Here is a 21,095-nt window from a genome sequence, read left to right on the forward strand (position 1 = left end):
ACTGAGATGCGCTTACTCACCGCCATGGGCACAGGCCTTTTCCTGTTGGCTTGCTTAGATTCATTCGCCTATTTCCGAACCAGCATCACTGTCCTAAGTGATGTGACGTTACGGTATTTCCTGTCAGTAGCATAACGGTCCCACAGGAATCTAAAAAGAGGGCGTTCATGAGGGAAGCACGTGCTGTCCTTCCTAAAAGAATTGGGTAGAAACAGCTGGAAAACTCGCAGAGGCGAAAGGAGTCGGTAAGAGAATCTGATGAGACAGGGGCGCTGGAGGTTGGTAGCCGCGTTCCCTACCAGCAGTGTCCAGCTAGAAAGTAAAACGATGAAAGACAGCCTTTCAGAACAGCAGCAGAACCCATCAGCTCCCCCGGGGAAGAGCACTTCATGAACGTCACCCTGACGGAAGGGAAGCCAGCCGTAAACTTCTCCGAAGGTCAATAAGAGACTTAAGTTACAGACGTGTCAAAAATGAGTGTTGCAAGGGAGTTGGTGCCTTCGTGTTATTCTGTACTAAACCTCTAGCTGTCAGGCAGGTGCGATTCGAAACGGCATTGCAGTGGCGTCCCTCTGCGGGGGCCGCCCCGAAGCTCACCGCCAGGGCAGGCGTGCGGCCCGACGTGCCTCGTGAGCGGGGCAGGTGTGCCCGTGGACCTCGGGACCCGCAGGCAGCGAGCGTGGCAGGGCGCGGGAACTGTGTTCGCCTGTCGGTGGCCCCTCCGCAGGGCGGCTCAGGCTCTGAGCGGGGCACCCCCCCTGTGCCTCCCCCTTGCAGTGCTGCTGGAGCCCCGCTCTCAGAGGACGACAAGCCACAGAGCTCGGTCCCCGCAGCCGCCGAGAGCTTCGACCCCACGGGGCCGGCCGGGCTGGCAAGGCCGGGACCCGGGAAGGAGACCTTGGAAAGCGCTCTCATCGCCCTGGACTCGGAAAAGTAAGGCCGGCTGCGCCCCGCCCAGTGGCCCCCTCATGCCAGCGTCCCCTCCCAGACTTCTCTCCCCAGCGTTCTGTGTACTTGCATCAGTCGGCCACAGGGTTTTTGCACTGCTCAGTCGTTGGCACCCATCAGGGTCGTGGGTGTTCCCAGGAGGTCGTGCGGTATGCTTCATCTTTTGCATCAGGACAGTGCCCACAGTTTTACACCGTTTCAGGAAGTTTCTGTCCGTGATGCTAGGACTAGGAGCGAGGATAGTCTTGGTGCGGGTTTCACAAACCCCTTTCCTGGAGGCTACCGACCCGTGGTCTTGACCTCAGGGTTACAGAGGCCTTGACCTCAGGACTGCAGAGGTGACGCCCTGTGGCCGATTCCCCATCTGAGAAATGAAGGGTTGGCCTGGGCGGCCCCTCAGGCTCACCTGCCAGCTCCCAAGTACTGCGGCCGACTTCTGGCCCTGCAGGAGGCTGCAGTGTCTGTGAGCGGGCAGGTGTCCTTTCCCTGGGGACACCGTGGGCCCTCCTCAGGGAAGCAGAGCAAGCCAGCTGAACAGGGCCTCGGGTCAAGCGTGCAGGTGTCACCTCACCCTCTTGCCTCGTGGAACGTTCCCACATCAGGACACGTCCTCGAGTCTCCCACAGCTCCCCTGTCAGTCTCTAGCCTCCCTTCTGGCCCTGTTCTTATGGCAGCTGTTCTGTCCCCACTGTGCTTTCCCCCAGGCTGCAGTCCTGAGCGGGGAGGGTGTGCCTGGCTGTGACCGTGTTGTTCCACTGCCAGCCACCCCCCTGGCCTCTGGCTGGTGCTGTGGACTCCTGGTGGTCACGGATGAGGTTTAGAGCAGGAGTCCTGTCACCACGGGCAAGGTTTTCGGGGTTCTGGGGGGACAGTGACCAGGAAAGAGTGAGGTCAGTGCAGTGAACCATGGTTCCAGTGTCAGGTCAGCTTTGGTGTGTAGGGACGTGGCCGGGGCGTTGCTTGCAACAGGGCTCAGGAGCCGAAACAGCTTCGGCGCGCAGTCGCGTTCAGGTTCTCGAGCCCCGTACCTGGGACCGTCGGCAGGGCCGAGGCCTCCCTGCGTTCGGCCACAGAGACGCGCTTGCCTTGCACCCTGGGACACGGAGGCCTCCGGGTGAAGGCCTTAGGCCCGGTCAAAGAAGACACTTGCTGTTTTTGTCATTTTTGCTGTGAGGCACCTTGAGCCTGGGGGATTTGGGGTCTGGGCCGGGAGGAATCGGGAGGAATCGGGAGGCGGACGTACGCTGTGCACACTTGGTGGTGGGCGGGGCTGGCAGTCACCGTGTCCTGTGCTTTCCCCACAGACCCAAGAAGCTGCGCTTCCACCCGAAGCAGCTGTACTTCTCGGCCAGGCAAGGGGAGCTGCAGAAAGTGCTTCTCATGCTGGGTGAGTGCCCGCCCTCCTCCTCCTCCTCTTGGTGCTCTGTCCCCCTCCCTCCCGTCTTTGATCCCACCATGGTGTCCGTGCTCAGTTACCTGCAGTAACAGGAACATTCTTTCTGAATTCCTCGTTTTCCTAAGGAATCAGATATTTGGTTATTAGATTAAGAAGCGCAGGTACGGCAGGAGCCGCAGTGAGCTGGCCCTGTGCCTCGAAGGCTGCCGAGCGTGGGGTGAGACGCTCTCACCTCGGCTTGGCCCTCACCATGATCCCCAGTTAGTTCTCTCTCTCCCCTCCCCTCCCTCTCTCTCTCTCTCTCTCTCTCTCTCTCTCTCTCCTCCCTCTCTCTCACACACACACACCCCCCCGGTCCAAGTGGGTTTCTAATGTCCCGAAGCGAACTCGCCACACCCTTCCCTGCTTGGCCACAAGCTACAGGACAGTGATTTGATTCTGAGCTCACACTTTGGCTTGATTCCTCTGGGTCGAAAACGGTGATGAACCCCTCCCTCTACCCGTGTGACAGCAAATCAAGAACGAAGTTTAACAGTTCACTCTAAAAAATGTTTTATTTAGAGGTGACCAAATGGCGATTTAAATCACTTGCCCTTGGACTCGGTGCGGTGGCCTCTCTGCTCTGTGGTGGGTCCCCTGGCTAAGGGTCTGCATCAGGCCGCACTTTTCCCTCTGGCCGCGCCCTCTGCGCCTCCTCCCCCTCCCCCACGGAGCGTCCGTCCTTGAATGTGGTCTGCTGGGCCCCGGGGGTGCAACAATCTGGACCCCAAGAAAACAGCCCCAGAGAGATCACTGGAGCCTAAGTTAGCCGAAAGGGGGAGAGTTCTTGTCGGTGACTTCCGGCAGCTCACATGGAGCTAGTGGGAGGCCCCTCTCCTGCCTGCCTCGTCCGCCCGGCCGGGAGGTATGGGGTGACGGCCTTCAGGCTCCACGGCTGCTGGTTCATGTTGGGTTGCCGGCCTTCACCGTCCTGTGTGGTGGGAATCAGTGGCTGGCTCTGGAATAATCGCTGAAACCTGTTCATCCACAGTTGACGGAATCGACCCCAACTTCAAGATGGAGCACCAGAACAAGCGCTCCCCACTGCATGCCGCGGCAGAGGCCGGCCACGTGGACATCTGCCACATGCTGATCCAGGTCGGACAGCGGTCCCCCGCGCCCCCGCCCCTCGGCCCCACTTAACTTCTGCGCCCGAGTCGTGCTGGGCCCAGCGGCCGGCAGAGACTCGGTGTTTGTGTCCTGGCCCGCGGCCCCTGGCAGGCCGCCCCGCACCCTGGGGTCCCCTGGCACCCGCACTGACGTCGCAAACAGCATGCTGCCCCCGCAGCTGTCTCGTCCGTTTGGGTTTGGTTTCGTTTTATTTTTGGTGTTTGAGGTTTCTGGCCGATGCCCTTGTAGAGGGGGAGCATACGCCGCCCTCCCCCCCTTCCCCGTTGGAGCGTCTCGCCGTCCTGTCCCCTCAGACGTGCACGCGTGTCGCGTGGCCACGCGTCTGCGGCGGTGCGGGGATTGTCGCGTGTCCCTTGGCTGTCGTCTCTGCCCTCCTGCTCATTTGTGCCCCACCCTCTGAGCAGACTGTGACACATGTCCCGTGTCATCTGAAAAGCACCTGTCACGTGCCCTCAGCGCCGTCGCTCGGGGACATCCCTTCCTGGCCCCGGGTCGGGTCCCCTGCTCCTGGAGCCGCGTTTTCAACGCAGCCCCGTTTTCAGCGCAGCCCCTTTCTGGCGCTTCGGGAAATTGCCCCCCCTCACCCTTGGCCTGGAGTTCGAGCGGTGGGCCCTGTGCCTCGGCCCCTCCCCTGCAGCCCCTGCCGCGAAGGCTGCGGTCCGCCTGCCCGTCACGTGCCCGCGCGTCCTCCCGCGCCGCGGCGTTTCCGTGTGGCTGCCTCAGCGCTGTCCTGTCCGGCGTCCCTTTCTCATAGCTCTTGCTCCCCTCTCGTCCCTCTGACCGCCCTGCTCACAGTTGTTTTGGAGGTTCAGGTGGCTGGTGGTTTTGGTCTTTTTTACCGAAAGGTTTTCCTGCAGTGCGTGGTGATAGCTGTTTGTTCAAACACAGGTGAAGTCCTGAGTGCTGACGGGAGGGTCTCGGTCGGGGAACGTGCGCGCAGCCTGTTCCGTTGACGGAGCCGCGCTGGCCTGCTCCCCGGTCCGCAGTTTGCAGTCACCGCTGCCGTCTTGTCACCTTCTGCTCAGAATACTTTCCTGGCCTCTCTTCCCACTCACGCGGCTGGGAGCAGCAGCCGTGTACCGAGCGGGTCGCTGCTGTGTCGGCTCTGGAACCCGCTGTGGCCTTTGCGTTGTGCTGTGGATTTCTAGTGCCCCAAAGTGTACGTGTCACGTCCTTCCCAGCTTCGTCGCCGGCTGCAGAGCCCCTGTTTTGGACGTAGCTGTTTAAATAGCACACAGTGGGATTTTCAAATTACCAGTCTCGTGCTCTTGGTATTTAACAGGCGCGAGTAGCCTGGTTAATGCTACTGTGATTTCTGATGACACTTTTTCTGATGCCTTTAGTTTTTTTTTAGTTCTCACTTTCCTATGGGTGTTCATTTTTGTCCATTTTTTTTATTTGCTTGGAAGTTACATGCTTTTCTTCCTTGTCCCCAGTGGTCGCACAGGCCGTGTTATTACTTATTCGTGACCCTGACAGGGTTATTCAGGGGGGTCTTGGAGGCCGAGGGAGGGAAGATGACTCGGTGAGAAGTCCGAGCGTGAGGCCCGCAGGGAAGGTTCCGGGGACAGCAGATGGTGCTCAGATTGGTCGCACAAACGTTAGTTCTCGGTGGTGACGGTGCAGAGTGGCCGGTGCTCTGAGGGCTGGGGATGCCAGCCAGCAGGCCAAGGGTGTGGAGGTGGCCTGTGGTCTCGCCGAGGTGGGCCTGGAGGCCCCATGCTGTGGAGTTGTCGCAGGACCCGGAGCGAGACGGGAGAGGACCTCAAGGGGCGCCCCGAGGGCCGTGTGCTGGAAGGCGTGGGAGCGGGGTCGGGGCGGTGGCGGGCCACGCCTCAAGCTTAGGAATGGTGTCCCTGGGTTTGGGGTTCCGGTCACCGATGCTTGTAGGGAACGTTCTACCGTCTTCTACTTTCGTCTTCCTTTCGAGAGGTTACTTTGTCACTCCTTTGAAAAGACTTGTTTACTTTGTGGCCTCTTTTCTACATTAAAGTGTGTGCGTGCGTGTCACACGTAAAGTCCTTGAAAGGGAAACGTCCTGGTTCATGATGGTGACGGGAACCTGTCTGCCTGCCAGGTCGGGACACACAGTGCTGCACGTTCCCCAGAAACACTGTGTGCTCCCTCCCCCGGAGGCAGCGCCTCGGCAAGCGCCATTGTGACGGTCACGTCGCTGCGCGTCTCGGGCTTTTACCACTGTGTGAGCACCCTCAGACAGAGTGGCTCGGCTTCGTGTGCCTGCAAACATCATGCCAGTCGAGTCATACACCGACTTCCTTTGCGTCTGCCCTCGTCCAGTCAGCACACACCCAGTGGCTGCCAGCTCCAGGGAAGCCACATGTGGCCCGCGGCCCGATGCTGATGTCCCTTTCCTGCTGCTGCTGCCGCCACCCACGGGCTGTGCCGCATCAGAGGCTGCCATGGCGAAGGCGTGAAGGGGACGCGGGCGCTCCGTGTTCTGTTTTGCATCTTCTCTTGAGTCTTAAACTATTGAAAAATGAAGTGTTAGAAATTTAGAGAAAAGAACAGCCTTTACACAGAGACATCTTTCGTGGCCCTCCACACTGGTGTCTGCCCGTGCCTGGCACTTCTCACGTGGCTTCTCAGCCTGTAATTTAACTTGGTGACCCAGGCTCGAGCTCCCTGAGCATGAGCGCCCGTGGCTGTATTCTTGGAGCCAGAGCAGCTTTTCTGGGGTTCCGCAGGAGGAAGGGTGGGCTCGTTTCTAGTCTGCCCTGGGCCCAGGGCCGTCATTTCTTGGAAGCTGGGCTTTTACCTCACGTGCCCCGAGGCAGCGCCTAGAACGACCCGTCAGTGGTGTCACCTCATCTTCTGTTTTGCTGGGGTGGTGAGTGCTCGGTCCCTGGGCAGCAGCTCCTCTGAAGAGCGTTTGCTGCCCTCTGTCCTGCTGGGCATCCTCTGGCTCCAAGGAGGCCGGCTCTGCTGTCATCTGGGCCCTGCGCCCGGGGTCTGACACTGGACAGGGAGGTGCACCCTGGCAGTGTGGCTGCATTTCCCGTACTCAGGGCCGCCACAGCCCAGCCTGCCACAGCCCAGCCTGGCCTCCATCCTGTTGGACCCAGGGACAGGCCCGTGTCTGCATCCTGTGCTTCTATCAACTCCGGAATGCTATCCCATCCTGTCCCGTCCTGTCCCGTCCCGTCCCGTGCCGTCCGTGCTGGTGTCCCTGCGGTGGCAGCGTCTCATTGTCCCGCAGTGCCTGCCAGCCCCTTGGCTCTCATTTCGGATAGACGCGCAGCCTGGGGGGCTTGGGGAGACAGAACATACTCACGCTGCTGGCCCGAGGGCCCGCCGTGGACTGTACGCCTCGCTCCGGTGCCCACGCACGGAGGGTCTGGGGGACGCGTGTGGCCTGGGGCCCACGTCAGGTCTGCGCTGCTGGGTTGGCGCCCCGCCCCACCCTCCGCCCCATCGCCCCTGTCTCAAGGTCCTCAGAGGCTCTGGCTCCCTCTCGGCCTCGCCTTCTCTTTCCTGGTGACGTTTCCTTTCCTCTGGGCTGAGTTTTCTGGTCCCAGTCGTGGCTCGGCTGCATGTCCCTGTGAGGGGCCCCCGGGGTTCTGCGTGCCACGGGGCACCTGCTAGCTCGGCTCACCGACCAGCACACCGAGGGCTGGTCAGGGTCCCCTCAGCAGCTGAGACCCAGGCCCCACATCCCAGGGACGGCCTGGTGCTCTGGCCCGTTTGGAGCTCCCTGCGGCCGCTCTCACCTCTGGGCCCTTTGTCCTCTGATTGTGACTTTGGGGGGTCAAAGAGAGTGTCGCCGAGTGTGCGCGCCCGGTGTGCGGGCAGTGCCTGGCTGTCCCCTGCAGAGGGTGTACCTGATCCGTGCCGCCCGGCCTTGGTCGTGCCGTGTGGAGCCCCCTCTGCCGTCGCCAGTGTGCTGTGTGTGTCGAGTTCTTCAAACTGTGCTGCCGGGTGCTCTGGCTCGACTCTGACTTTGGCTGTGAGTGTTTGTGTCCCGTGCTCCCATTTTCCACCTCCGTGCTCTGGCTTCTGACCTCTGAGCCCAGCTGTGGGACAGTGGCTCTGCCCTTGCCCGTTGTGGGGTGCGACTCCGAACAGAGCTGCAAGTCCCCACGGAACTCTGTGGCACGTCTGGGTCCCCAGTTTCCACGGCGCCGTGCCGGGTCTACGTGAAAACGTCTCACGTGTGCCGGTTACGTTTTAGTTGCTAACAGTGAAAATAACACTTTCTAGCCTTTTCCATAGTAAGTGTTTATTTTTAAAACTAAATATCAGCTCTTTGTACTTCAGGCTAAGAAGTTAGACAGTTTTTCCCATGGGTCAAGGGTTTCGACTGCAAACCGCTGGGCTGCGTTTAGCGCGCGGCGTGTCTCCAAGCCATGGCTCCCTAAGCCTCGCACAGACGGGACCTGCCCTGCACACACCTGCACCTAGTGCGTGGGCTTCAACTGCGCACGCTCCTGGAAAATTAAAAGCTGCTCCAAAATACATTCCACTGGAAGTTATTTAGTTAGTTAGTTTTGGCAAGCATTAAACAGAGGAGAAAGAGGCTGCTGAGGCCACTGAGCCCACCACTGTGCCTGGCCTGGCTGGGGGCCTCCTGTGTACCCCTTCTTCACCTACCTTCTCCTTTTTGAAGGAGGTGGCACTAATATGTTCAGAGCATTTCCCATCACATCGGTTAGAAACGACAGTGCTCTTTCTGAACTGAAGGTCTGGAGGCGATGGGATGATGATGTCTTCGAATTCGGTTTTGGAAAAGTCAGACGCGGGTTCAGTAGGCGATGGTGACGTAGCCCGTGGGAGCTTTCCGTTTCAGGGGTCTGACGCCCGTGAGTCGTCCCCCTTAGCAGGTGGTGGCTGCGGTAGCAACTCCACACACACCTCGATGCCCTTGTTTCACCAGGCGGGAGCCAACATCGACAGCTGCTCCGAGGACCAGCGGACCCCGCTGATGGAGGCTGCTGAGAACAACCACCTGGACGCGGTGAGGTACCTCATCAAGGCCGGGGCCCTCGTGGACCCTAAGGTACGCACGCCGGTCGGCCAGGGCCTGTGGTGTAGAGCGCGTTCCCAGACACGGGCTGGGCAGCGCCAGGGTCGTCCCTGTAGCCGCCTGCTCGGTCCTCCAAGAGCCTTTAGTTCACCTTGCAAGTCACCGGGGCATCTGCAGGCAATGCTGGTGGCCGCCGACCCTGGTGGACCGGGCGTCGGCTAGTGAGGGCTCCGCTGGGCCGAGGTCGGTAGCAGCCCCCTTTGACACACTTCCCGCTTCTCTGTTCTGCCTGGTCCAGTTAGGCACAAAAGAGAGGTCAAAAGCGTCCAAATTGGGAAGAAACAAAACGGTCTCTGATCACAGATGACGTGATCTTCAATGTAGAAAACCCTAAAGAATCCGCAAAATGATTGTCAGAACTAGTTAAGGACATTCAGGAAAATTGGGAGATACACAAGGGGTACAGAAAAATCAGGTGTGTTTATTTATACTTGGTGAACTGTTCAAAAAGGAAGTTAAGAACATAATTCCATTTACAACAGCATCAAAAACCGTAAGATATTTAGGAGTAAACTTAACCAGGGAGGTGAAACACACTGAAAACCACAAACGCCGCTGACAGGAATTAAAGACGCAGATAAGTGGAAACACCCCGTGATCGCAGACTGGAAGACACAGTACCGGGAAGACGTCAGCCACCAGTGCCGTCCCCGTCAAAACCCCGGTGTCGTTTTTTCAGGTGTAGAAAAGCACACCCTAAAATCCATACGGGTCTCGGGGGACCCTGAACAGCAGGAACAATCTTGGAGAAGAACAAAGCTGGAGGACCCGGACTTCCTGATTTGAAAACTAACTGTAAGGCTACAGTCACCAAACAGTGCGGTGCTGGCAGAGGGCAGACAGAGGCCGTGGAATGGAACCGTGAGCCAGAGTCAACCCTCACGCGTGTCACATGATCTTCAACAGAGGTGCCAAGACCACTCGATGGAGGAAGGGGGTGTCTTTCAGCAAATGGTACTGGGGCAACTGGACAGCCACTCGCAAAAGAATGAAGTTGGGCCCATACCATACGCTGTGTTCGAAAATTAACTCACACTGGATCGAAGACCTGAACTTAAGAGGTAAAACCGTAAAACTCTTAGAAGAAAACAGAACAATTTTCCTGACAGCGAATTTAGCAATGATTTCTTTGATATGACCGTAAAAGTACAGATAAAAAATAGATAAATTGAACTTCATCAAAACTGAAAACATCTGTGCAAGAGTGAAAAGATAAGTCTCAGCATGGAAGAAGCATTCCTAAACCCTGAGTGTGACAGGGGTCACTGTCCAGAATGTAGACTGAACTAATACTCGACAGCCAAAATCCCTCCCAAAGAGTGGGCAGAGGGTCTGAGCAGACATTTCTCCAGGGAAGACACGTGAATGGCCCATTAGCCTCTGCGAAGATATGCAACATCACTAGTCGTCAGGGAGACACAGAGCAGAGCCACAGCGAGAGACCTCCCGACACCCCTCAGGACAACTGTTACCCAAAAATCAGAAGATAAGCGGTAGCAAAGATGCAGAAAAATCGGCACCCTACACATTGCTGTGGGACTGTAAAACGACATGGATGCTGTGGGTGACAGTTTGGCGGTCCCTTAAAAAGTGAAACAGGAAATCACCGTGTGAAGCTCAGCATACACCCAGCGAACCGAAAGCGGGCACAGATAGGCGTGTGCACGCCCATGCTCATAGTGGCGCTGTGCACAGCAGCCAGAGCGGGCAGCAGCTCAGTGGTCCGGCAGTGGGCAAGCACGATGTGGCCCATCCATCCACACGATGAGATGTCACGCACCCTTGAGAAGGAAAGAGATTCTGACACAGGCTGTACAGTGGATGAACTTGCGGACACGATGGTAAGGGAAAGAAGCCCGTCACAGAAGGACAGATGCCGTTGGACTCCACTCCTGTGAGGCCAGGACAGGCAGGTTTAGAGACAGAGTCGATTGGAGGCTCCCGGGGGGGTTGTGGGGGAGCCCCTCATGTTTACCGAGTGTCTGTCGGGAGGCGAGGACGTTTTGGGAATAGGTGGTGGTGGCGGTCGCACAGCATTGTGCAGGTCATTGGTGCCGCTGTGTGACATGCCTGAAAATGGCCGAGACGGCGGATATTATGTTCTGCGTGTGTGACGCCACAGTGAGAGATGCAGAAAAGGTCTTAGGCTTTCACGTTAATACACGTTCTTCCCAGTGAGACGTGATCACACTGCTCACACTCGTTCATCGGTCGCTCTTTCCTGTCACGTTAAATTCTTTTTCTATGTCACTAAATATCCTGTTATTCCATGATGTCATTTTAAGTGGCTGCATCATTTCAAGCTATAATGATATCATTTTTTAATCAGATTTTCTCATCGTCCGACATTTGGCGTTTTCAGTTTTTCTTCAGCGCAGGGCTTCCGGAGATTTTCGTAGCTAAGTCTTTGCACAAGCATGACTTCTTATGACACATTTCTGGGCGTGGAATTTCTAGATAAAAATACAGAATCAGTTTTAAGGTCTCTGGTACCTCTTTCTGAGTTGCACCCAGGAATATCTACACACTCTTTTCCTTACACTGTAACCAGTGCCAAATATTACATATTTTTAAAAATGTTAATAATTTGATATGCAAAATGGTTGTTTAATTTATTCATTTATTTTTTACTATTTTAATTTGCTTCTCTTAAACTGAACTTTTTTTTCGTAGGTATCCACTTTACGTTATGGATATTTTTCAAGCTTGTATTTAGTCCTTTGGTTTGTTTTTGGTGATGTTTGAGTTCCGGAAACCTTCACTTTTCCTATAAATATTTGTTAGAACTGTCAGATGACTCTTACTAACCCTCTCCGTGGCAGTGGGGCGGGTGAGTCTGCATTTACTTGGTTCTCTGCCCAGGGAGGATCTCCCAGCCTCATGACAGAAGCCAGCACCCAAGCCCAGTGCCACCGAGGAGCCAAGAGGTCAGCTCAGGACTTGGGAGCAGTGGTTGGAACCGGCAGGCCATGGGTGGAGAGGACGTGGTGGCGCTGGGGGCAGCAGCCGTCTGAAGTAGACAGGTCGTGGTGAGCCAGTCAGCAGATGAGGTGCAGCAGAACTTGTAGACTGGTCATAGGAACTGCCCAGTCTGAAAGCGGATTGTAGGACAGAATCAGACTGTCCCGATGTGTGTATTTGGAGTCCCAGAAAGAGGAGAGAGAAAACCGGTAGGAAAAAATATATTGGGCAAAACATGGCCGTGAATGTACCGAATTTGCTGGAAACCTGCCAAACTAGGTAACAGTAAAGCACACGCTGGATAAATACAAAGAACGCACAACTAAATACATCATGGATAAACTGCTGAAAACCAAAAATAAAGAGAAAAACTTAAAAGAAGCCAGAGAAAATCATACTACGTACAGGCAAAGAGCATTATGAAAAACTGCCAACTTCTCATCTGAAGCAGTGGAAGCCAGGAGAGAATGGAGTGATATTTTGTAGTCATCCCAGGATGCTACACCCATTCAAAGTAGCCTTCAAAAAATAATTGCGAAATAAGACATTTTCATGTAAACAGAAGCAATCGGATTCATCAGATTTGCGCTAAGAACGCTGACACCGTAGGAGGAAAGCTCGGAACCCCCTGAGAAGCCCCAGGATGGTAAATGAGGAAGGCTGTTGTTCCTTTAAACTTCTTAGGAGAAGCCTGCTTACGGTGAGCGCGCTGCCACCGTGAGGTGGCACATATGTGGCTTTAGAAGCGAAGGACGGCTGCTCTTGAACAGTGAGGGACTAGGGCGCCGGGTCCTCACAGCAGAAGTCCACATATGACTTCCAACTCCCCGAGAATGTCACCACAGCCCTCAGTGTCCGTGGGGGTTACTCCAGGACCCCCTGCGGACACAGAATCGCAGGCGCTCAGACCTCTCATGTGAAATGGTGGGACAGGGCGCACAGCCGGCCCTCTGCAGCCCAGAATCCTGTTCCGACTGGGGTTGGTTGAGTCCGCAGACGCGAAACCCAGAGACACGAGGGCCAACTGTCCGTCTGTGAGCCCACTCGTGCAGTTCAGACCCGGCTGCTTCCGGCTGGCTGCGTGCGAGCGCTGGAGGGCGGCAGTGGCGGGCGTTAGAGTGTTGTCAGGGACTTTTGTCTCTGTCGTGGGAGGGGACAGCTGCGAACCTAAGTAGACTGTTAGAGACGGGTGTTCTGGTCCCTAGGGAGTGTTAAGAAAGTCATTCAAAAGAAAGGAAGTTTTAAGGAAGCCCTTTAAAAAACCAGTACAAGTAACCACACAAAAAGTACCTGTGCAACGGAAAGGCAGGGCAAGGTGAGTAAAAGCACATGGGGCAGATAGGAAGGCCGCACGCTCCAGCCCGGCCACGTCGGCAATCACTTTCAGTGGAAAGAGACAGAACGTTGAGTTGATAAAAAAGCAGGAGCCAGCTGCGTGCTAACTTAGTTAAACTCGTGTTGCATGTAAAGCACAGATGGAAGAGAAAAGGATGGAGACCAAACACGCACGTGACAGAGCAGACACGAGGATTAAACGCAAAAGGAGCAATCGCCAAACTTTTATAAGAGGGACTCTTATCCTTGTGATTCCAGCACAGAGATTTCTTCAAGACGCAAAAAAAGCACAAAAGCGACGGATCGAGTGCATCGTCATGAAGAGCTTCCGCTTAACAAAGGCAGCACAGCGCACGCGAAAGGCCACCGCCGCCACCAGGAGCTCGCAGCGCCTGGGAGAGGCCACACCCATGCAGCAGAAGGGCTCCTGGGTGAAGGAGCCCAAGGAGCCCCGAGACAGAGGGCAGAGTCTGAGCACGCGTGGGCCCGCGGAGGGACAACGAGCCGCCAGCAGACTCGGAACGACGCTCGGCCTTTGAAACGCCCTGAGAGGCGGGAAGGACGGAGCAGCCGCCGGGCTGAGCAGCTCACCCCGCCTGGAGCCAGCGGTCCCGTGCAGCACATGCCCCGGCGGACGCTGTGCAGTGTTGGTGTGTCCTTGTCATGGAGTCCCCAACCCAGAACGCGCAGGTCGGAGCCAGCGCTGTGTCGCAGGAGGGAGTGACCTCAGACACGTGCTGAGCCGGGCAGGCGTTGCAGGACGCCCAGTGTGATCCTTGCGGGCAGCCTGGGCACATAAAACCATCACTTAAGGGTGGGTGCTGCTGATCAGAAGTGTCCAGGTGCGTCACAGTTGTCACTCACGCTCACTCAGGAGGAAGGGCACACCACGGAACGGGCGCTGGGGGAGTCCCGAGTTGGGGGTTGTGGAGTCCTGGAGATCCTGGAGTTCGCCCCTGGGGTCAAGGCTGATGCACCTGTCCCTGCCTGCTGCCCCTGTCTGCACGTCCTCTTCTGTGGTGGTCTCTTGGCTGAAGTCCCCTCAGCCCTGCACTCCTGCTGGCTCCCCAGCAGACCTCCCACTGTGCGGGCCAGGCGCTGCCCCCTGGGTTGACCTCGGCCTCTCCCTGCGCTGCCTCGTGGCGACCCCACTGAGGCACACGCTGCTAGCAGGGGAGACCCCAGAGGCCAAAGCCCCTCAGCGTATCTGTCTGCGCTCCCTGTCCCTGGGGCTGTGGCCACCCTCTGGTATTGAGGGGACTGCCAGACTGTACCTGTTCTAATGAGTGAGACACTCGAAAATACAGCCAGACTTTCGACAAGCAGCCTTGCGTTTCGTGTTCGTAACAAAACTGAAATGTTAAACACCAGAAACGTGGGTTATTGGGGTTTTCTTGAGAAAAGTGGGTTTACTGACAAGCGTCAGGCTGGATTAGAAATGCGTGTGATGACGGTGTGGAGCATCTAGGGCCACTGCCCTGAGAACGGGGGCCGGGGGAGAGGGCGGGAGGGCGGCGGTCCGCACAGAGATGGGAGGGGGGAAAGCGCCTGTGGGAGAAAGGGGTCCGGCGTCCGCGAGGCACCTGCGCTGGGCGTGGGACGAGCCCCCCACGAAGGCAGATGCTCTCGGTCGCACCCTGCCTGGCCAGCCCGCGGCCCGGTGTCCCGAGCTTCCTGGTCTGACTGCCACACTGGGTGGGTGGCTTTTGTTTTGCTCTGAGGCGGTTCAGTTAGTGAGGCATTCAGCGTTCTCGAGGAAGTAGAGCTGAGAGCTGAGCAGGTGCCCGCAGCCGACACGCGAGCCACGGGGCCAGCTTGCCCCCTTTCTGGGTCCCTGGTCTTTTCTGCCCTTTATTTTCAGTTTCTGTGGCACGTGGACAATTACCGTGTCGTTAGCACCGTGTTAGATGTGCTATGGCGACCAGAGCCCCCGTGGCCGTGGCCTCTCACGGTATGAGGAGTGTGGAGGGCTTGGAATGGCCTCCGGTCATGTCAGAACAGCTCGTGGAAGGACAGGCCACTGCACACTGGCCACGTCCCTCAGCCCGCTTGCACCGAGGGAGTGAAGAGGGGACGAGTGATCGTCACAATGCACCTGCAGGCGTTTCTTGGACGCGGAGGACCCTGGCTGTCCGAGGCCGGGCTCCCAGCCCTGGTGGGCACAGCTCAGGCTCCGGCCTGCTGACCTTCCTGCCCGGGCCCTTGTTCGTTTAGCACCTCCCTCGTGGGCAGGCGCTCAGCCTGGCACGCCGCACGTCACGATGCGTCTCTCCAGACCTGAATGGCGTTTGTGTTGCAGGACGCAGAGGGCTCCACCTGTTTGCACCTGGCTGCGAAGAAAGGCCACTATGATGTGGTTCAGTACCTGCTTTCAAATGGGCAGATGGACGTCAACTGTCAGGTAAAGCCACCCTCCACTGAGTGACAGTCCCCTGACGGACTGCCCAGCGGGCTGACCGGAGATGGTCTCGGTTGTAGCCGTCCTGGCCTCGCCCTTCCGGTCCCCCCCGCCCAGCCCGCCCTCGGCTGCTCCGCCAACTCACGCCCGCGGCGGCTTCTGTGGGGTCGGCCTGCGTTTAGATGTCACCACCCGAGTGGGGTCCCCCACTTCCCCGTGGCAGCCCTTCTTCCCTCCTAGCACTGGCCATTATTCCACCTCTTTCCCTGTGTGTTTGCTTGTGGTCCACCTGTCTAATCCGCTGCCAGGGCCCCTTTGCGTGGCACTTGGTGGCTGGTAGTGGCTGGTGGCGAGGAGGGCCGTGTGCGTCTGCTGAGCGAGTGAGCGGCTGGGGGGAGCAAACGAGGACGCCTCCTTCCCAGTCCCCCCGACCGGCTTTGTCACTGCTCTGCCCGACCCTTTCTCGCGCTCGTGGCCACCACGCCAGCTCCCGTGCGGCGCAGCATTCGGGCGCATGTGGCGTGGCTCCCGTCGCCTCTGCTCGTTCGGAGCCGCAGGCTCGACCCCTCCCTCTTTCCGCTTTCATTTCTCGTTTGTTCGGGTTTTGTGAGCTGCTCCCCCTGGGCTGGGCTGGGCTGGGCTGGGCTGGCTCCACGAGGCCGGCTCATGTCGTCCCTTCTGTGTCTTCAGTGCCTGGGCTGTGCCCCCAGTCAGCCTACGGGGACAGTCTCGCTTTGTGGTGGAGGCTGTGTCCACCAGGAAGCTGCATTCGAGGTTTTGGGGGTAGTGAGCCTCTGCTTGTAGACTGAGAACTGCCAGCGATCCTCGTGCCCCAGGGGCTATTTCTTTCTGGTTTACGCAAACCTCCCGTGAGGGCCCCGGAGGAAGGGCGGGGGCCTGGCAGTGGAGTTAGGACACCGGCCGAACAGCGCCACTATCGGCCCACAAAGCGAGTCAGCCCGGGCGGTCTCTGCTCCCTGCCTTCCAGAAGACCGGAGCTTTGCACGGCCTCCGTTAACTGCTGGCTGGATGTCTGTCCGTTTTCCTGCAGTTTTTGTCTCATGCTTTTGCTTCGTGCTTGGAGTCCGTGTCACTGGGGCCAGAAGGGTCAGTGGACACCGTCCCTGCTGGTGCTCACACCAGCCAGACTGCGGGTCTCCGAGGGGCGGGCCTGGTTCGGGTCCTTTTCTCACCTGATGCCGTCAGGCAGACTCACACGTGTATAGCACATGTGTCGGCGGTGCCTGCCCGGCAGGGTGGAGAGAGCCTGGGTCGGCCTGCGGCCTGTCGTCTCCCGTAGCTCAGAGGTTCGTGGGTCCGTGTGGGCCAGTCCTGGCTCCGCCCTGCCCTCGCCGAGGTACCTGGGGCAGTGCTCTGAGCCTCCGTCTCCTCATTGGCGCACGGAGACTGGGCCTGGCCCCCACCGCCTGCCGCCCCGCGGGCCCGAGGGAGCTTGTGCTTCACGCCACTGGCCTGTGGGAGTTGCGATGGAGTTTTGCTTCTTTTAAAATTAGGATGACGGCGGTTGGACACCCATGATTTGGGCTACTGAGTACAAGCACGTGGACCTGGTGAAGCTGCTGCTATCCAAGGGCTCAGACATCAACATCCGAGACAACGTGAGTGTCCCTGCCACCGTGGGTCACCAGCACCAGGGCGGGACGCAGGGCCAGGGCTGAGGGGCTGAGAGCTGAAGGGTCCCCAAGGCCCTGAAGTCTTTCTCCCGCGTTCTGTGCAGCTTAGGCGTCAACACTGGCACGGGCCACGAGGTGTGGGTCGCAGCTCTACATATGTTCTGGTCCTTTCTCTCCTGTGGCTGTCCAGCTGTTACAGCACCATTTGTTTGGAAAGCCACCTTCGGCTATAGAACTGGCCTTGTGACGTGGGGGCAGTCAGCCGTCCCTGTGTGGGGGCCGGTCCGAGGCTCTGCCTCCTGTGTCATGGGTGCCGTGTGTCTGTCTGTGTGCCAGCACCCTGCCGCCCTGCTCAGGGCAGCGTTGTGCCAGGTCTCGAAATTGCGTACGGCGGAAGAACCTTACGGCACTCGGCCTCCATCCTCCCCTCCGAAGTGTGTGCTGGCGTGCTCAGACATTTGCTCACACGTGTGTTCTATACGCCACAGCGCATTGATTTTCGCTTTAAACAGTGGTGTTTTGCGAAGGTCGTAGTAGCAAATGGCACGGGCTTGCTGCTTCTGCCTGACGCCCTAGCATCTCCTGCAGCGTTGGTCTGCCCGCGGTGAATTCTTGCAGCTTCTCGATGCCTGCAAAGCCCTTTCTACAAAAGGTGTTTTGCTGGCTGTAGAATTCTAGATTGACAGTTTTTTTTTCAATACTACGAACAGCCTGCTCCTCAAGTCCTCGTGTGGAAGGTTTCCAACGAGAACATCTAGCGGCACCCTCGTCCTGTGTCTGTGTATGACGTAGCTTTTCCCTTTCAGCTGCCCTTAGGTTTGCCTCTGTGTCACTAGATGTCACTGGTTTGCTTTGGACGTGCCTGGTGGTGTGTGTGCACACCTGCAAGTGCACCGAGGGTTCATGGAGCCTCTTGGATCTGTGGCTTTGAGGGTTTTGTCAGATTTGAAAACTCTTGGTCATCTCGTCCTCTGGCCCGCCTTCTGCCCAACCCGCTTCGCAAGGCCCCAGCGCCACGTCTGTCAGGAGGCTTGAGGCTGTTGCTCAGCTCAGCACAGCGCCTTGTTTTTGTGGAACGATTTTCTCACTGGACTTCAGTTCGGCTGCTTTTGTTGCTGTGTCTTCAAGCTCGCTAGTTTTTTTTTTTTTTCAACATCTGTTACACTTAATCCCGGACGTTGTAGTTTTTAGATCTAAGGGTTCTGTTCGGGTCTTCCTAGTATTTTCAGAAACGTTCTCTGAGTCGAGCGTGTGGAACGCAGCTGTACCAGCTGCCTTGATGACCTTGTTTGCTGATCTGAGACCTGTGTCATTCTGGGTTTTGATTGCTCAAAACCTCATGTGCCATGCGTCCTGCTCCTTGGTGTGCCAGGTCCCGAGGTGGACTCTGGGTGCGGGGGGTTTGACTTCGTGGGGATCCCTGCATTCCCGGAGCGGTCTCGAGCCTTGTCCTGGGCGCAGCACAGATATTTGGAGTCGGTCCGGTCACTTCATGTTTTCTTTCCAGATCTGTTCAGTCAGTCCACGCAGGTCTCGGCCTGGGCCTGGTCATCCCTTCTGTGTGTCCCCGGACATACAGGGGGACTGCGCAGACGTGTCTAGGCTGCGTTCCCAGCCCCACCCCCAGGTTCCTTGGCCGCAGCCCTCGGCTCCCAGTCTCGGCGGCTCCTGGCCCCTTCCCTGCCAAGGCGTGGTGCTCCAGGGGCAGCGAGCGGTGGGCGCAGGCCGCCTTCTTCCTCCCTCAGGGGTGCAGCCCTCCAGTGCCCCGCACCTAGCGTCGTGAATGAAGGCTGCCACTTCACACACGCAGGCTCTTTGTCGTGCTCGCTGGTCTGTTGGATGGGGTGTACCCGTCAGGTCCGTCTCACCCTACCCTCGCTGGCCTGTAGGCCAAGCCTGTCTTGTCAGGGGGCAGGTGGGCCTGAGAAGGGTGGGGGGCTGCCTACCCCATGCTGGGATGAGCCCAGGGGTGGGGTCCCGGCGCTGTCACCCTGGTTGTAGAAGAACACGCCATTCTGCTGGCCAGGGGGGCGGGCCTTTTGCTCAGGAGCTCACGCACAAGGGCAAGGGGGAGGCCAGAAGGAAGGGCAGGCAGGCTTCTAAGTGATGTCTGTCCGGGAGAGGGAGTCCACGAGTCCGGGCTTCCAGAAGCTCTGTGCTGTGTGAATGGGGACCCATGCGGGGACGATGGGACACAGAGCCAGGCACCCACGTCTGCTTTGCCTTTCTCTGCGCTCACCGAGCTGGGGGTGCTGCGTGGGTGGAGATTGGGGGCAGGTGTCTGAGTCGGACTGTCGCAGAGGGGCCCTGTGGGAGAGGGCCAGGGCCAGCGATCTCGGGGATGGTCAGGTGGACTTGTGTCATGGCGCCTCCGAACATGCTGGTGCCCCCGAGGGTCCACACAGTTGGCCAGTGGAGCAGAAAGGACTTCTGGGCAGTGAAATGTTTGTACCTCTGACCGGGCGCCCTTCCCCGAGGGCTAAGCCTGGAGATTTTTCAGAGAAAGGACAGTGCTAAGCCAGCACCCTGTTCCGGGGAAGGGACGCTGACAGTCGTGAGCTCGCTGCGGGCTGGCCGCCTCGCTTACCCACGGGGCTGAGTGCCCCCAGCGCTCAGCCACGTCGGGGTGGGGCGGGGGGCAGTGCCAGGGCGGCCCGCGCTGCCACGTCATGGTAGCACGAGAAGTGCTGGTCTCTTGTGTGTTCTTCGCCTTTAGTCTCACTTTAGTTTTTGATTTTTCTATCCTTAGCACATTTATTTTTGCAGAATTATAGCGTCCTAGTAAATTTATTTTGCTGATTGTAAATCACGTGTATTTTATTTATAACACAGGTATTTTTCCGAGTCTCCTTTTATTTAAAATTTTTGTCGCGTATGGCCATGCTACCCTGAACAAGCCTGATCCCGTCTGATCTCGGAAGCTAAGCAGGGTCGGGCCTGGTTAGTACCTGGGTGGGAGGCCACCGAGGAAGACCAGGCACTGTAGGTGTAACTCATAAAAAAAATAAGGGATTGTAAGCAGACAAGGTCTTTGCAATCTGAGAGGTCAACCAAGGGTTGCCTCGCCTATGAAAAAACTAAAAATAGAATTGTTGTCTTAGAGGCTCATATGAAGTCAAACTTTAATCAAATGTGCCTCTTTTTCAAATCCACACGAGTGTCACCCTGTCCTGCAAATATCAGCTCCGTCCCAGAGTGAGTACTATCTAAACACAGACGAGGTTCCTCGAGGCGTTGCGCTGTGTTTGGGGCGCTCCAGCTCGGGGCTGTTCGCAGTGACGGCGGAAGGGAGGGGGAGCGCATGCTCAGACGGGCAGTGTCGCCCTCCAGGAGGAGAACATTTGCCTGCACTGGGCCGCCTTCTCGGGCTGCGTGGACATAGCCGAGATCCTGCTGGCCGCCAGGTGCGACCTGCACGCCGTGAACGTCCACGGGGACTCGCCCCTGCACATCGCCGCCCGTGAGGACCGCTACGCCTGTGTCGCGTGAGTGGCCATGCCACGGGTCCCTGCAGGCTGCCGGGTGGGCTCCAGTGCTGGGTCTGTTCTGTAGGCAGACAGGACCTACCTGTCGTGCGTCTGGGGTCAGCATGGGCCTCTCTGGTTGGGGGGTGGTTACTGTGAGAAATGCCCACTCAGGTTGACCGTGGAGGTGGGTCCCGCCCTGATGCCCATGCGAGGTGAGGGGACAGCCTCTCTGGGAGCCGGCGGGAGCGGCAGGAGGTGAGAGCTGTGGCTTTGGGCCGCTCAGAGCCTTCTGCACCCTGAGGCTCCATCCCACTTCACTCCTGGGCTGCGGGCCTGGGGAGTCTGGACGTGAATGAGGCCCCTGCGTTGGGGGGCACGCGCCCTCTCAGATTTGGGCCCCGGCAGCAGCTCAGCCAACTGTCGTAGCGGTGAGAGCCCCAGGCAGAGAGAGCTCACGGGAGCGCCGCCGTGTCCACGGCCACGGGGCGGGGCTGACTGCCAGCGCTGAGGCCGTTTGTGAGGGCGCACGTGGGTGGGTAGCCACAATTCTAACCCGCTTCTCATGCTGTACACGCTCGCTGCCAGGTGAGCCCTAGTGAGCGGGTGCGGATGTGGGGGGCAGGGGAGCACGTCCCGGCGCCTCACGGCCAGTCCTGCTGGATGCGCCGCTCAGCGAGCCCGGCGGCCCCCAAGCGGACGTGTGTTCTCTGCACTTTCACTGTTCGAAGTCACTTTGTAAACCCCG

At 58.0% G+C, this 21,095-nt stretch overlaps 1 protein-coding gene and 1 pseudogene across 15 annotated transcripts in view; both read left to right on the forward strand.

The window, feature by feature from the left end:
* The window catches only part of EHMT1 (euchromatic histone lysine methyltransferase 1), a 115,057-nt gene that overhangs the window by 83,354 nt on the left and 10,608 nt on the right, over positions 1 to 21,095 (forward strand). For 10 of the 15 annotated variants that reach the window (XM_039858999.1, XM_039859014.1, XM_039859007.1 and 7 more), the window contains 5 exons: positions 8,406 to 8,528; positions 15,151 to 15,252; positions 16,764 to 16,868; positions 20,214 to 20,368; positions 20,522 to 20,605. In XM_039858999.1, coding sequence (XP_039714933.1) covers positions 8,406 to 8,528; positions 15,151 to 15,252; positions 16,764 to 16,868; positions 20,214 to 20,368; positions 20,522 to 20,605 — 569 coding nt within the window. Of the gene's footprint in view, positions 1 to 5,816; positions 5,892 to 8,405; positions 8,529 to 15,150; positions 15,253 to 16,763; positions 16,869 to 20,213; positions 20,369 to 20,521; positions 20,606 to 21,095 lie in introns of those variants that run through there. The other 5 variants (XM_039859008.1, XM_039859012.1, XM_039859010.1 and 2 more) reach the window with 2 other exon arrangements.
* On the forward strand, positions 19,754 to 19,872 carry LOC120599857 (uncharacterized; annotated as a pseudogene).

Source organism: Pteropus medius, unplaced genomic scaffold, assembly GCF_902729225.1.
Source record: "Pteropus medius unplaced genomic scaffold, Ma_sr-lr_union100, whole genome shotgun sequence".
NCBI classification, from domain to species: domain Eukaryota; kingdom Metazoa; phylum Chordata; class Mammalia; order Chiroptera; family Pteropodidae; genus Pteropus; species Pteropus medius.